At 38.5% G+C, this 17,171-nt stretch overlaps 1 protein-coding gene across 7 annotated transcripts in view; it reads right to left on the reverse strand.

The window, feature by feature from the left end:
* Positions 1-17,171, reverse strand: part of Isha (Insulator su(Hw) mRNA adaptor) — a 402,024-nt gene that overhangs the window by 125,893 nt on the left and 258,960 nt on the right. For 6 of the 7 annotated variants that reach the window (XM_067156873.2, XM_067156871.2, XM_067156870.2 and 3 more), the window contains exon 15: positions 15,297-15,536. In XM_067156873.2, coding sequence (XP_067012974.2) covers positions 15,297-15,536 — 240 coding nt within the window. The remainder of the gene's footprint in view (positions 1-15,296; positions 15,537-17,171) is intronic. The other variant, XM_067156868.2, reaches the window with a different exon arrangement.

Genomic DNA, 17,171 nt, shown 5'->3' on the forward strand with positions numbered 1-17,171 from the left:
CCCTTTCATCGGTAAACCACTCATGTGAACAGTAAGTTTCCTTCACCAGAATAAACACCCTCCCTCCCTTTTTATCTCCTCGGTCTCTACGATAGACTGTGTACCCTTCTGGAAATACTTCTTTATTACCCACCCCTTCTTTCAACCACGATTCCACTCCTATCACCACATCAGTCTCATAAGATTCCATCAATGTACCGAATTTTAATTGTTTATTTACTACACTTTGACAGTTTACCAAGAGCAATCTCAGACCCCCTTCCTCCCTAAAACTTGACTGTTGCAATTGGGTAACTTGAAATTCCTTACTATCCTGAGTTTCTTTTTCTAGTTGACTGAGCCAGCTTGAAGTACAGCTGGCTCTTTCTACTAGTTTTCCTGGTCAGTATTATAACTCAAGGGAGTTGCCAGTTTTACAGTACATATCTTAAGATTAATAAAATCTAGAACAATATTTGCTATCTTTCGTTTACCTGAATTGTTTAGATGGAGGCCATGTTTTGTATAACAGTATCTCTCAAAACTGCTGCATTCAATAACCTGAGTATTCCGAAAATGTTTACAAATTTTAACAATATCTGTATTGACCTTGTCCACTTCAATGTTCACACACGAGTCTCTACTCAAATCATGCCTGTGGGGCACGTTCACTACAAAGACATTAGTGTGGGTCAGCTTCCCTAGTGTATGTTTAAGATGTGATCTTACATTCTTGGCGTCGTCGTGAGCTACATCGTTCGTCCCACCGATGATAAGCACTGCATCGCCGCTCCCGAAGTTCCTAGTTGCTGCTTCTACGTTTTCCACAACACTGCTGATAGAAGCTCCTGGATATATTTCTCCGGTTGCTGCTATATTCTCGTCGTTAATCACTCCCGCAATTCCCCTTCCTTGGCTATCACCAAACACAGCTACCTTCGCTGATTTAGGCCTAACTGGGTCTTGAATCTGAATTCTACGCCTAAATTTTAAACTCGGCACGGCAACGGATCGCGATGATTTGGTTTCACGCGCGCGATCACTTTCTTCCAGGATTAAATTATTTAGGGCAGAAAACCTATTTCTAATGTTTATTTCCGGAAATTCAGTTATGGATTTCTTCTTAGCCGGCCATCCACGAACTACTTGACACCACGTGCTCGAGTTTGTTACTTGTACCGGTATATCACTCGAAGAATGGTCAGTCCCAAATTCTAGCGATCGCAGTCTTTCTTTTAATTCTTGATTTTCAACTTTAAGAGTCTCATTGTCCTTTTTTAGAATGTTTATAATTTCTAATGCACTTTTATATTCCTCATCGACTGTTTTCGGTGCTTCGTCAACGCCGTCCCCAACAACAACATTCCGAACACACTGCTCACAAATCCAGTCAACATTTTCATTGGTTTTTACGTCTCTAGGGCAATTTCCGCACTTATAATGCCACCATCGATCACATGAATCACACAACATTCCATTTTTCACTAATTTTCGACATTTTCCGCACTTTTCGTCACATTTTACGGTTAATTTACTCGGAGAATAAAACACTACGTCGTCATTACCGGGCGCCATTTTGAAAAAATCATATCACGGCCGCACTCAAGCGACTGCAGCTATCGAGCTCGGTAAAGAACATATGAAGAGATAGAATATTTAATACATTATTGTAAAAGGAAATGAGAATCTAATTGTGATGGGAAACTGGAATGCAGTGGTAAGCCAAGGAAGAGAAGGTAATGCCGAAGCCAAATTCAGACTGGGATGAAGGAACGAGAGCAAGACGACCAAGTGAATTCTGCACCAATCATAATTTAGTCCTTGCTAATACTTGGTTCAAACACCACAAACAACGGCTGTACTCGTGGACAAGACCTGGAGACACAGGAAGGTATCAAACACACTTCATTATGATTAGGGAGACATTCAGAAACCAGGTATTGGATAGCACACATGGACTCTGACCAAAATGCGGTGGTCATGAAATGTCAAATGACGAATCTTTGTAGCGAAATTTTACAGCTGTATGCCCTTCCTGACGTCAGCGGCACCAGAGGAATTAATTAGATGTAACGAATGGCGTGATACGAGTAACTAAAACAGACTTTGATATGTACCATAGGCCTAAAAGTCATGTTCACCATTTATTGTCTTTTTACGTTTAGAAATACTGCCTTCTGATGAAAACAGCCAGTATAACTTAAATACATTCTAAGTTTGTTACATACAGTGAAACTCTGTTAAGAAGTTTTTCAAGGGATTGCAAAACTTCTTAAGCAGGAAACTTCTTAAAAGGGTAATGCCCAAAAACTTATTCTGTACTTTAAAATACATGTGAAACACACAGCCAACAGATTTCCTTGTTTGTGAACAATACCGAAATAAGCCGATATATAAGAGCTGCTAACAGAAAGCCACAATATAAAAATTCTATTATCATGACAATATTTTTAGAGATAAAGTAAAATAATTGAACATACCGTATTATAAATATATTTGATAAGAGAAGGGAACATACCGTATTTCACGGCATAATCGTCGCCACCGCGTAATCGTCGCATCCTTTATTTTCAATACAAAAATCGGACTTTAAACCTTTAATTACATAATCGTCGCACGTCCAAATTTTGTTCACTAATCTGGTTAAAAGGTAAATGGAACTGCAACGTAAGTTGCACATGAATGCGCAATTTAAATACGTGTATGGTTTATGGGCAATTTGGCAACACAGTCACGTTTGCGACATGTTGCACAACGTATAAATAAATAATACTGGTATATGTACGACGCATGGCTTACCGGTAGACTATTGGCAGTTTGACAACGTTGTCGCGAGACAGTGTACTATTTATTCACCACCTACATACTGTATTATGAGTTCCCATTTGAAATACGTAAGGCTGTAAGTTATCGCTTATCGGCAACGTCGCCAGGAAATACCAGCTAGGTAGGTTGAATGGACCTCGAACCAGCCCTCAGATACAGGTAAAATTCCCTGACCCGGCCGTGAATTGAACCCGAGGCCTCCGTGTAAGAGGCAAGCACGCTACCCCTACACCATGGGGCCGGCTCCTGTGTTATTGCGCACGAAGTGAAATCCAAGACGATAACGCAGATTTCCACGGAATTATTCAGCCGAATTATTTACGATGTCTCAGTTGTCATCGCTAGACTCTTATCTTACTACTACGTCATAAGTGTCCGGGCATGGGATGAAAACTTTTATCCAAGCAGTCAAGATAATTATTATCCAATGCTATTAAAGTTTTATTTTATAAACTCGTCAGTAATGTAATGTAAAATCATCAATAACTGGGAAGAAATATTAACCTAATTACCGTATGTTTAAAAGAAATTGAAAAAAATGAATGTTTGTTACTGACGTCTCGGAATACAGTCAACTATACAGTAGATTTACACCGCGCTAGCTAGAGCTCCGGTTTGCGAGCTTTGCGCAAGCGCAGTAGTGTGTCGCAACCAACGAGCTAAACTGATAAATTGTTGCATGCTTCCTTGCTGCCTAACAGTATTGGCTGCTCTGGAATGGACAGATCACAGATGCATTTATTTACGTGATTACTGTAGACATGTGTGCGTGAGAATTTAAGTTTCTAATTTGTGTTTTGGGTGTTTGCAGAAATAATTTGTTTTAATAGTCAACAATTACGGAAAGTCATTTATATCGCAAAACATTAACGTGTGAAGCATTTATAAGTGATTATGGGTAAATACAGTAAAACCTCGTTAATTCGAAGTCGTTGGGACTCAAAAATCGGACTTCGAATTACGTGATTTCGAATTAACCGCCAATTCGCAATTCAGAAGTACCAACCCTTGCCGCGTTACTAAATATTCTAAGGCCCGTTACTGCATGCAGTTAACCTTGATTCACAGTTTATACCTTTCAAATGCCATGAAAAAAGAAATATTTCCAAAATTTATCCAAAAATGTGCATTTACAGTATTCAAATAATGCACTCGGATTTCTCACTGGTAAACATAACCTCTCGCAACGAAAGAAAGGAAAAAAAAAAAAAAAGCACGATTCAAAGACGAGGAGAAATCTATGCTGGCTCCCATGTGCAAGTGCTTTATTAATTGGATTACTATACTGTATGCATTTTAGATGCCTTGTATTTACACAGAAAGTACCCGATGCCCTTAAAATCAAACTTTTCTATGACTATCCTTGTACGATTTCCCGCCATGGCACTTCTCTCGTACTTCAGAAATGTAAACACTTGCCGCGTCACAAAGTATTCTAAGACCCATTAATACATGCAATCACCTCTCGATTCACAGTTTAAACCTTTCAAATGCCATGGAAAAAACTATTTCCGAAATGTATCCAACAAGGTGCATTTACAATGTTCAAATAATGCACTTGGATAAATCACTGACAAACGAAAGAAAAAAAATCGCACAATTCAAAGACGAGAATAAATTTTGCCGGTTCCCCTGTGCAAATGCATTATCTTTTTGGATTTCTGTACTGTTTGCATTTTTAGATGCTTTGTATTGGCATGGAAAGAGCCCGACGCCCTGAAAACGTAGCTTATGGAACTTTCCTATGACGTGGCGATAAAGTATCTCGCGCTCACGTGCATTTTCTCTTTGCTAAGACCCCCATCCCTCACCCTTGTACGATTTCCCGGCTGGCAATTTCTCCTTTAAAACCATAAGACCGTTTGGGCTCGCATTGAAATAAAGCAATGCAGTTTTACCGGCAATGAAAATATTGTTCGGTGCCTACGAATTTATTATATGAGCCACGATTTTTCGTCAACTGTCGGCATCGCCAGTGTTTGCGGATTCTGTTTTCCCGCACACTGCCCGTTGCGTGATATTACGGCGTTCTTTAAAAGGTTGAATACAAAAGAATTCCGATTTCATTCATCTTAGCAATCATGAAGCGCACTGTAGACGCACCGAAGTGAGTGTAAGTGCGGAAAGTACCCCTCCACGTTCCGGAACGCCTATTATGAAGCGGAGCGGATAAATTTCGAGTTGAAATTACTCTGTAACATACTATTGTTTTAAAATGTAAAGGCAGTTTCGAATTAAAAGTCTGAATTTCGGTAATGGGGCCGACATTGTACTTCGAATTACGAATTATCCGTATTTCGAATTAAACAATTGAAAAAAACATGCAAAACTGTATCTCATGTTTCCGGGAACGAGAGCTTCTTCGAATTAGGCGGGATTTTGAATTAACCGATTTCGAATTATCGAGGTTCTACTGTATAGAAACTATTCTGCGGGCTTCAAGCTAAGCGTAATTGCCTTCGCTGAACAGCACGGGAACAGAGCTGCAGAAAGAAAATTTTCTGTGAGTGAAAAGCTGGTGCGTGACTGGCGGAAAGTAAAAAAACAAGCTAAAAAGCACAAACCCTTCTAGACGCGCGTTTAGAGGTCCTAAAACAGGGAAGTTTCCTATAATTGACGAAGAAGTGTTTAGGTACGTCAGTGAAATACGTAACAATGGCTGCAGTGTATCATATGAAATGTTACAAATTAAGGGACAGGGGGTAGCGCGCAAACACAACATACCGGTAACTCAGTTTAAGGCGACTCGTGGGTGGATTAAGGGGTTCATGCGAGGACACAATCTGTCAGTCCGAAGGAGAACAACACTAAGCCAAAAGTTGCCTGCTGATTACACGGACAAGATTGTAAATTTTCACCGATTTGTCATACGTTTGCGCAAGGAAACTTCGTACTTGCTTTCTCAAATCAGTAATGCCGATCGGACTCCAATCTTTTTTGATATGCCTCACAACAGCACTATTGCGCTAAAAGGATCACGGAGTGTATTAATGAAAACCAGCGGTAGTGAGAAGTTGCGATGCACGGCAATGCTAGCCATTACAGCTGACGGGAGAAAGTTGCCGCCTTACATCATTTTCAAGAGGAAAACGATGCCTAAGAATATACAGTTTCCCCGTGGAATTCATGTACGAGTGCAACCAAAGGGTTGGATGGACGTAGAACTCATGCTGGACTGGGTTAAAACTGTGTGGAATAGAAGACCTGGTGCACTACTAAAACAACCAGCTCTGCTTGTTTTAGATAGTTTCCGAGGTCACCTCGTGAACAAAGTGAAGCAAATCCTCACTAAAAATAAGACACGACAGATAGTCATTCCTGGTGGCCTAACATCTGCTTTGCAGCCACTAGACGTATGTGTTAATAAATCCTTTAAAGACCACTTACGTCGATTTTACGAGTGGATGATGAGCGGCGATCAGCAATTGACGCCCGCCGGAAATATCAGGCGTCCACCCTTGGACTTGTTATGCTCGTGGGTGAAGAAGAGTTGGGATCTTATACCACCTGAACTAGTCTCCAAGAGCTTCAAAAGGACTGGGATTTCGAATGCACTAGACGGTTCCGAAGATGACGCAGTGTGGCAGGGAGACGAAGAATCTGATACTGTATTAACAGAGGCGAGGACGGCACATCAGATAGCGAAACCTGCGATAGCGACACCGAAGATTTGGAATAAATTGCGTACCGGTAAGTCCGCATTTCACAACAAAGCGATAATTTTTTGCAAGTGTAATATTTTAACTTTAATACTCAAATTAATGACAAATTAACTTAATACGTTCATTTTTATTTTCAGGTTGGAAAAACGTTCGCCGAATTGTTGCGAAAAATTATGAATTTTGTTTTAGACTATTTTAACTATTTTGATGTATAAACGCGAGTATTACGTGCATCTTAAATTTGTATCAAATACAATTTAGTTATAAATACATTTTTTGAGTAATACAAATACTGGTATTAAATATTCATCGTATAATGGTCGCACCCTACAATTTTTTTCGAAAATTTTGGTATAAAAAGTGCGACGATTATGCCGTGAAATACGGTATTAAGTTATATAAAAACGTTGCAAGGTTTGCTAATTTTAGCAGGCAGAACCATTTCCTTCCACGCTTTCCTTTCCTCCACACTTACAGTCTCTGCTTCGCAGCAAATTGTTTTGTAAACGATGCGAGCTCGATTTTTAAAGCGGTCCAGCCACCCCTTCGACGAGGTAAAAGGTACCCTTAATTTGCGTGCAGCTTTCTCCTGCACAATAGTCCCACTGAAAGGTATGTTTAAACTTCGCTGCTGTTTAAACCACATTAGCAGAGCTTGTTCTATTTCATCGTACTTTTCAGATTTAAATTCCTTACAATTTGCTGAAGTATTCCCTGCAGAAGCAGAGATCTCTTCTTTCTTCGCTACAATACCGTTCAAAGTAGACGGCGGCATCCCCAGCTCCTTTGCCAAAGCAACACGGGAAAGTGTAGATAACTCCACTTTCCTCTTAATCTCCACTTTGTCTTTTATTTTTAGTGCCTTTCGCTTGATCTCTTTCCTCTGAGTTCCGCTCATTTTCACTTAAAAAGTTTGTACGTTGATATTACAAGTACAACTAACTTCACCGACTCCTATTCATACTAATTACGATGCTACACTATGCTTGGCAATCCGTAGCTTAGGCTTACAAGACGCAAAGACAAGACGTGTACTACAGTTTGTTAGCATGTGCTTTCTATCTTCCTCACACCCCTGACACCTGCTTCAAGGATAACGGCAGCAAATGGGAAATCTAGCATCTTATTCTTAGAAATCTTAGAACGTAGGCCTAAATCGCCCCTGCATGCCTACTGGTTGTCACGGCAACGGGCGTAGTTTCTGGCTGTTTCACAAGTACCGCATGGCCAAGCCAGTATTGAGTTTATTTTCCCGCTTCAATCCTCTTCATGCTATAGGTAATGAAGAAAAGAAACACAGGTTCGAAGTTGCAGAAATGAGTGCATGGAAAAGTATCTGAGGTGTTACGTGGGAGTGATAAAGGCGCAGTAGCAACGCTAGCACATCTAAAAGTAAACGGTTTCTTTCCTCGCGAGAATTTTATTTCATGTCTCCTCTTCCTTGTACTACGTTCTAATAATGCGATGTAATAATTACGAGTGACACGATAATACAATGCTTAGCTCGTATAAAGGTAAAATTAAAATTACTTTCAATTTTATGCCAACACGTGGTATTGCAATGAGTCTGTGTGCCTCCCACCAACACCCAGTTGGCTATCAACATTCGTTCAACTTCGTAAAAGATCGGGATCTTTCGGCTAGCTGTGGCGGCATGTGTATCAGCTGGCCACTGGCAAGTCGGCTGTTTCCTGCATAGAGTCGGGAAGTTGTTTTTATTCGCCTCACTAATAATGGACACGGAAAATCTTATCAGTTTCGTTCAAAAACGTAATTTCCTCTACGGCAAGACCCATAAGTATTATTGCAACAACAACGTAAGAGAGAATGCCTGGAAGGAAATAAGCAAGGGAATGAAAAATCAAACAGGTTAGAATATTCAATTTTGTGGTAGATTAACAGTAATGTTGTGGACAAATACACTTTACGGTTTTTAATTAATGTTTAGGCCACCTCGATTAATGACTTCACCCTGTAGCGTCCCGCAAATTACTGCATTAAAGTTTTTTCAAACCATCCATTGCGTGCTTTATGTTTCCCACCTAGAATCCCGTTCGATTCTATTCCGCGAGATGGTACGGTGGAGTGGAAATTTCGACTGATGGGTTCGACATAGATATCAAGGATAATTAAATAAAAAACCACCTATTCAATACTTTCCACGTTTAATGTGGTTATTATCTACATGATTTTATGTAGACTTATTTGGTCAGGTACATGTTTCACCCATTATTTTGGGCATCTTCAGCCTGTAAACAACCTTTAGGTCAAGGTTTGGGATCTTTTTAACCAATATAAACATACTAATATATACACTATATACAACATATACATTATATACAATATATACAAACATAAGTCAATACAGTAAAGGTTTTTGGTCCTAATCTATCTAATATGGAAAATGTCCAAAACTAAAATGGATCTTCTTTTCGGTGAAGAGGATTGCATATCGGGGTTTATGTGACCCCTATATCATATTAAGTACTTGACGTATCGTGTCTGGTGACAGGATGTGTCGTCAACAATAAGTGGAGATTTGAACTGATTGTAGGTTGGTCAAGATTGAAAATATAAATTTAAATTGAATGTGTTTTAACTTGGCAGTTCTGGTTAACTTAAAATGTTCAAAACTAAAAATAAAATGAAACGGATCTTCTTTTTTCTTGAGAAGAGGTGATATTAAAACTGGAGCTTGTTTGACCCACGATTTTCATTTTCATGTTCTTGACGTAACTAATATTTAAATGTGTTGTCGTGCACAAGTGGAGATTCAAAAGCCGATTGATGGGTTCGATTCGATTCCACAAGGTGAGAGTGAGCATCTGCTGTCCAAGACCAACTAAGACCAACTACAATATTGTAATTGCAGTTGGTCTTGTGTTGTCCGTTTTGTCATAGCGTGACGTCACATGGCCTTGGCAGGCCCGCACATGTTCCATGACACCAGATACACACCGCGAGCGCGCGAACAGTCTAACACAGGGTGCAACTTGCGCGGAGACTGGAGGATTCTAACCATGGGCTGCTTTGAGCGGACGTTTTCTATCTCAAGGGGCTCTAAAATCTGAACTGTTTAACCGGGAAATATATTTACAACAGAACACTTTAAACGGGAAAAATACACATATATCTTAATGCAACTGATCAAGAGACCAAGAATATCACACTTCTTAGGCGGGAAAACTTCTTATGCAGGAACTTCTTAACCGAGTTTCACTGTAATAGTATAGAATGTTTACACGTACAATTCATAGCTCTTGGTAGCCTAGAAGTCATGTGTTCACTGCACAAAATTTTGATGTCACATATTGGACCCCCCTTTACTAATTTTGGCTGTAAAAGTGGGGGGAAAGAAAGGGGCCTAATACGCGAGTAAATACGACAGTTCATTTAGGTTAGGCCTAGTTATTTATCGTGTGCAACATGGCGAAGTGCGTTCATTTAGCTGACGATATCACTGAATATCTTAACAGTTATTCAAGTGATGAGGTTTCTTTGTCCGAATTAGAATGTGTATATGACAATGATAATAATCCAGCACCTCCAGTAAGAAATGTGTATTTTATACAAAATGGCCGACATTTTTCAGTGATATATCATTTTACACAATTTAAAATATCCTAGCATCTAATGCACATATAATCTTGATATTTACCATGCTAGTAAACAATAATGACCTTTCTACTAACTTAATCACAAATTTGTGCACTGAACACCATTTCTCAGAATGACTTCAAAACTTTCAAAATGTGCAACTTGTAACTTTGTTTCCGCATTTGTTACTTTTTAAAAATTGAACCCTTCTGGTATAGGGACATGACTTACATGCAGTGATAAGTGATAAATACTCTATAAGTTTACAAACTTCCATGTTGATATATTTATTGGTGTGCCTTCCATGTAAAAAAAAAAAAGTGTGCTTAGTGGGGTAAATATGGCTGACAGTTTTCACACATCCATCAGCTGACAGCTTGAAAGCAAAAGGGTTAAAGAATGAAGTAGGTAGAAAGTGCAGGTCAACTAAGGAAGAATGGCTGAAAGAGAAGTGGAAGGATGTTAAAAGTTGTATGGTTTCAAGAAAGGTAGATGCTGCACATAAGCAAAATCAAGGAAACCTTTGGAGAAAGGAAAACTAGGTGTATGAATTGCAAGTTATAAATCTCATTCCGTATTGACGGTTATCACTTTACAAATGAAAATATTTATAAAATCCTCCTTATCAATACAAATGAAAATATTTATAAAATCCTCCTTATCAATACAAATTTGTATTGATGAAAATATTAATAAAATCCTCCTTGTATTTGTATTGATGAGGATTTTATAAATATTTTCATTTGTAAAGTAGGTGTATGAATATTAAGAGCTCAGATGGAAAACCACTTCTAGGGAAAGAAGATAAGGCAGAAAGATGGTAGGAACATATTAAACAATTGTATCAAAGAAGTAGATGATAAGGTTCTGGAACAAAAAGAAGCTGCTGTTGATGATGAAAAGGGAGACCCAATTCTGAGATCAGAATGAACAAGGCACCTGGAATTAATGACATACTCTCAGAATTACAGACTGCCTTAGAAAAAACCAACATGGCGAGTTCATTCCATTTAGTGTGCACGATGTATGATACAGGAGAAGTGTCATTCAATTTTAGACAGAATGTTGTCATACCTATTCCCAAGAAATCAGATAGTGATAAGGGTGAAAACTACTGCACTATTAATTTAGTATCTCACACTTGCAGAATTTTAACTTGTATTATTTACAGAAGAATGGAAAGACAAGTTGAAGCCGGGTTGGGAAAAGATCAGAGTGGTTCAGAAGAAATATAGGATTCGTGAAGCAATCCCGACTATGTCTGATCTTAGAGGATCGAATTAAGAAAGACAAGCCTACGTACATGGCATTCATAGATCTAGAAAAGGAATTCAATAATGTTGATTGGACCAAGTTATTTTACAATTCTAAAGGTGATCAGGATCAGACACTAAGAAAGCATTATATCTACGATCTGTTCAAAAATCAGTCTGCAGTGATAAGAATTGAAGGCTATTAAAAAGCAGCAATCCAGAAAGGAGAGAGACAAGGCTGTAGTTTGTCCTCTCTCCTTTTCAATGTTTACATAGAACAAGCAATAAAGGAAATCAAAGAGGAATTTGGAAGAGGAATCACAATCCAAGGAGAGACAATCAAAACTCTCTTGAGATTTGCTGATGATATTGTTATTTTGTCTGAATCTGCAGAAGATCAGGAGAGATTGCTGAATGGTATGAACAGTCATGGAGGAGTAGTACAGGATGAAAATAAATAAATTCAAAACAAAAGTAAAGGAGTGCAGGTGAATGAAGTCAGCTGGAGCAGGAAATATTTGATTAGGAAATGAAGTTTTCAAGGAAGTAGATGAATATTGTTATTAAGGAAGTAGAATAACTAATGATGGCAGAAGTAAAGACGACACAGAATGCATACTAGCACAAGCAAGGAAGACCTTTCTTAAGAAAAGAAATTTGCTCACTTCGAACGTTGATATAGAAAGAGAAAAACATTTTCTGAAGACTTTCGCCTGGAGCATGCACTGTATGCAAGTGAAACATGGACGCTAACAAGCTCAGAAAGAATGCGAATAGAAGCTTTTGAAATGTGGTGTTATAGATGAATGATGATGATGATGATGATTATAATAATAATAATAATAATAATGGTTTCTTAATGTCCCATTAATGACTTTTGCTGGTTTTCAGAAGTACCGAGGTGCCAGAATTTTGTGCTGCAGGAGTTATTTTACGTGCCAGTAAACCTACCGACACGAGGCTGATGTATTTGAACACCTTCAAACACTACCACACTGAGCCAGGATCGAACCTGCCGAGTTGGGGTTAGGGGTCAGAAGGCCAGCGCCTCAACCATCTGAGCCACTCGGCCTGGCACAGAAGGATGCTGAAGGTGAGATGGATAGATGAAGAGATACTGAATCAAACTGATGAGAGTGAACGATTTGGCAAAATTTGACCAGAAGAGAGACAAAATGGTAGGACACGTCTTAAGACACCCAAGACCTGTTCAGTTAGTTTCTGAGGGAAGCGTAGACAGTAAAAACGGCAGGGGTAGACCAACGTACGAATATGACAAACAAATTAGAGTAGATGTAAGATGTAGTATTTACACAGAATGAAAATGTTAGTGCAGGATAGGGTGGCATGGACAGCTGCATCAGACTGCTCTATGGATTGATAAAGCATACAACATCCATTAGTGATTCAAGTTCAATCTCCATTAAATATTTTCACTTTGTGAGAGGCAGTTCAAGGCAGAAGGCAGGGGCACGGAAAGAAAATGTAGACCAAGCCAAAAGAAATGTATGTATAGGATTCTTAACTTATGAAATTTGAGACTCAACTGAGTTAAAGCTGATAGTTGTTCCCATGTTAGGGAAAATCTTAGAACAAGGAGATATGAAGCAGTGATCAGGAACCATTAAAAAAAAAAAAACACTTGTTAGGAAAGGAAACTATGATAAACATGTTTCAAAAAACACAAATTTGTGACAAACATGTTTCAAAAAACACAAATTTGTGAAATAAATAATGAATCAATTATATACTCCAACATATTTTGGAGGTAATTCTAAAATTCCTAGTAGCCTTCTTTAGGGGATGCTCATGACAAATGTTGAAGGAGTGAATATAGAATTCATCAAGTAGCAATCAGAAAGCAGACAGAGCAGCAGGAATGGTATAAAAATAAAATTTTAAAAGTCAATATAGCCTCAGCTACCAAGTGCAGGCAGGTAATTTAGGCCACCCAGGTGTCAATTTTGATGTTTCACTTAATTCAGTTAGATTGCAGAGAAATTGGAATTCAATTGAAGGGTCCATTGGTAAGTTTTAATATATTCTTTCAGGTTAACACCAAATGTGTTGCCTTACATGCCATCACACAACATGGAGTGCTGAATGGCCTTTTTTCAGAAATGGCATTGATATTGTTGCACACAGAAAAAGGAAGGAAACAATCCAATGCAGATGAACATAAGTAAGGAAGTACAATTACAGACAGATAGTAAGATCTTCTGTTGCCTTAACCTGTCAGCATGGTGTACCGACCAATGCTCGCCACGTAACGAGCATCCCACATGGTGGCGTGATGAGCTTTGCTCACATGTACATGCATGTATTGCACTGCGATATAGCAGTTACTATTGAAGTTGGCTGCATTTTAACTTATTTCTCCTCGAAGTGAAAAGACTGAGCTTTTGAATATATCTGATATAGCTTGATCCCTATTTCAATAGTGTTTTCTTCCTTGAAATTAGAGTGATATTGCACTGAATGTTTATCCCTGCCACCAAAAGCAACAGCTGCATTTATCTGCTATCTAGCAACTACTATGCCTACTTCTTGCATTATACCTTTCTTTTCCTCTCAGGAAGAACTAGACTGTAAACACGTGCATAAATGTCAGGACTCTCTGGAGAAGTTTTCACCCCTATTTCCTTATCACTCACTGTCTTGCATTCCCTTAGTTTGAGTTATGATGGATTTTACAAGTAAGTGGATGTTATTGAGTGGGGAAATAGAGGATGTTTTAGAACAGTTGAGCAATTCTAATGAAAGTTTGTTAGATTCATAGATGGTGATTTGAGTGACAATATATAATGGCAGGCAGCTTCCGGAGAGGCCTATAGATGACTTGCATGTCTGTGAGGATGGGGCCCTAACTAAGATGAATTCTAATGTTTAAGACGACACAAACACAGTCCCTAGGCAAGAGGAATTAACCAATTGAAGTTAAAATCCCCGATCCAGCGGAGAATCAAACCCAGGGCACCTTGGACCAAAGGACAGTACGCTAACCATTTAGCCATGAAGCCGGACAGTGAAATGGATGACATCGTTATACGCGAAGTCCTTGGTTCGGAATCGGATAAAAATGACAATGCGCAAAATGGTAATGTGCATCATACTGCTAACAAGACGTTCCCCTCAAATTTCAACTAAGTAGGTAAGATTTGCTAAAGGAATAAAGATTTTTTTGAACATGAATATTAAAGTATTATTCAAATCTGTAGAATAGTACCAAATTTATGCTACTTTAAACAAAATCCTACACAAGTTAGAAAATTTAAATACTAGGCTTAGAACTCCTCCCGCAGCACAGAGTCAACCGGGTATTTAAATCAAATGCGTTTAGGAGTTAGCACACAACAATTACATTTTTTATCACTATTTAGAGAACCAAGCGTGTTTCTGAAACTTCATGTGTCTGAGCAAAAAGTTAATTATGAGCAGAACACAATGTACTTATATAGGTATGTTATATTCACTTTCCCCAAAAAACTCCTGTCAGAAAAATAGAGTTTAGGTTGGGTATAAGATGATTCAACATGGAATACTAGTTTCCAGTGCATTTAGAATAATTCCATTAACCCTTTGTGTCATGGGACGTAAAGATCAACAGCTCTGAACGAGAAGCCTGATAATCTGTAACTGACACTACTGTAATACTGTGAGAGAAGAAAACTAGGGAGAATAATAATTCAAATTACCCTTATTCATATCAGTCCAAAGGCTGACTAAGGAATAACCAAAGTAAGAAGATTCTAATAACCTTTAAAGGGTCTGAGAAAAAAAAAAAGGAGTGAAATAAATCATTACCTTTAAAGCTTCCAAGTAGACTCCATGTAGAACAGCAAGCATTATTATATTTACCATACTTACTCTGTCACTGTGTACTTTTAGTGGAACTGTTACCCCTATCACTGATAACTAGCTCTGATAAGAAAGTCCTCATCATAGGAGCCCACGTAATAGCCTCTTTCTAAATGCTCACCTTGGTTAGGATGTTGGTTAGGATGTATCTGTGGCGGAGCACCAAATGGAATGCGTGGCATGGCCTCATTTCGACCTGGGAGATTTGCTTCCGATGTTGTAGGTGGTGGTACGCCAACAGGAGGAACATGTTGGGGTATTCCTGTGCTTGGCTTATCCAGTGGAGCTGCAGGCGTTGGCAACGGAATCTGCGACAACTGACCTGGATGTGGACCTGGCATCATTCCCACTGGACCTCCTGCTGTGAAAAATGGATCAATGTTTTAGACATCATGTTCTGAACTAGCTACATGTGTATACACTTAAAATTTACAATATCTTCAGTCTACTCATACGGTTTGAAATTAATACTTATGGATTCGACTAAAAAAAGAATTGACAGAAAGCAGAGATATTTATAAAATATACTCAGAATCAATGGAAATTGGAAATCTTTCTTGTAATATAACGGCAAGATTATAAGAGAAGAGGATAAGGATAAAAAGTGAACCTTGGTCAATGAGGTAGAGGAAACTTTAAATAAACTGTCTTCAAGTATCAAATAATAGAAGATAAGGTGGACTACAGTTGTTAAGCAAGGATGGAGCTGACTAATCAAGTAAAAATGTCCAACTGAATAGCAGCATTAATCCAGGGTCTATTCACAAGTAGAGCCCAGCAAGGATGCGGATATCCGCGAAGTTAATGTCTTGGCGGATACAAACTGTATGGCAGTGAAGATAATTTTTGTGTTAATTTCTAAATAATGACGTATATTGATTTTTCACTTACGTATACTCTTGTTTTTGCTTCTGTTTAGGCGACCCTTGACATTGGTATGGGAGAATAGTGATATATATATTAAATTTTGTGACCATAAAGCCATAAATCTGACCTATGCCTAACTGGTTCCTGCCTGCAATTAATGGAAGGAAGTAACAAAGGTCAATACGTTGGTAGTTGTAAGAGAAAATCCTCATAAACCGGTGAGTGTAGGGGTTCTGGTGCCATTTACCAGGCCTATTGTATTATGTTAACAGATCTATCCGATCCAATACCCTGGGTGTAATATAATATAGTTAAATATTTAAATTGTCCGCGGATAACCATTTTGCGGATGCGGATAGAATTTTGTATATCCGCGCAGGGCTCTATTTATAAGGACGGGAACAGAGAAAAAAGAAACAGAGTAATAGCACAGTATTATTTTCATTAGCAGAGACAAAGAGTTTATCCTAGCAAAGTGAATGCGGTATTTACGCGAATAATCCCCACCACTGAATAATCTATGCACCCTAACTCTAGGAAGGCTGATTTTGGAAAAAAAAAAAAAAGGCCAACATTGATGCAAATAAAACCTGCACCCCAATTTCGTGCCTCAATTTTTAAAAAATATATGCGGGTATTATTCGCGTAAATACGGTAACTTAAGATGATGATCAGTGTGAGCTGTGATCCTGAGCTTCAAGGCCAAGTAAAATTGGGATAAAATTTGAAGTCAATCAAGCATTTTTACTCTTATGAAAGAGTGAAATTTGAAGTTGTAGACACAGCATTCACCTTCTGTTCCACGGGTGATGTTTCACATGGTATAAATCCAGAAGAATATAATGTCTGTTATCGGAAGAAAGTAGTAGTATGCCAAGACAGGCACAGAATTGGACATGTCAATTATTCCAAATTCTCGAGTAGTATACTTTTCTAGGGCTGTCAGAAAAGTAATTAAAAATTATGTACAGTGGAACCTCGATTCTCCGGTTTTGGAGGGACCGTGGAGAAAAACGTACAACACGGGAAAACGGAAAATTCGGGAATGAATGAACCATCAACAATTTGGCTAAACATCACAAAAATTAAATGTGTATACTTATAATCTTACAAACTCCCCTAAACCAAA

Source organism: Anabrus simplex, chromosome 13 (genome assembly GCF_040414725.1).
Source record: "Anabrus simplex isolate iqAnaSimp1 chromosome 13, ASM4041472v1, whole genome shotgun sequence".
In the NCBI taxonomy this organism is placed as follows: Eukaryota; Metazoa; Arthropoda; class Insecta; order Orthoptera; family Tettigoniidae; genus Anabrus; species Anabrus simplex.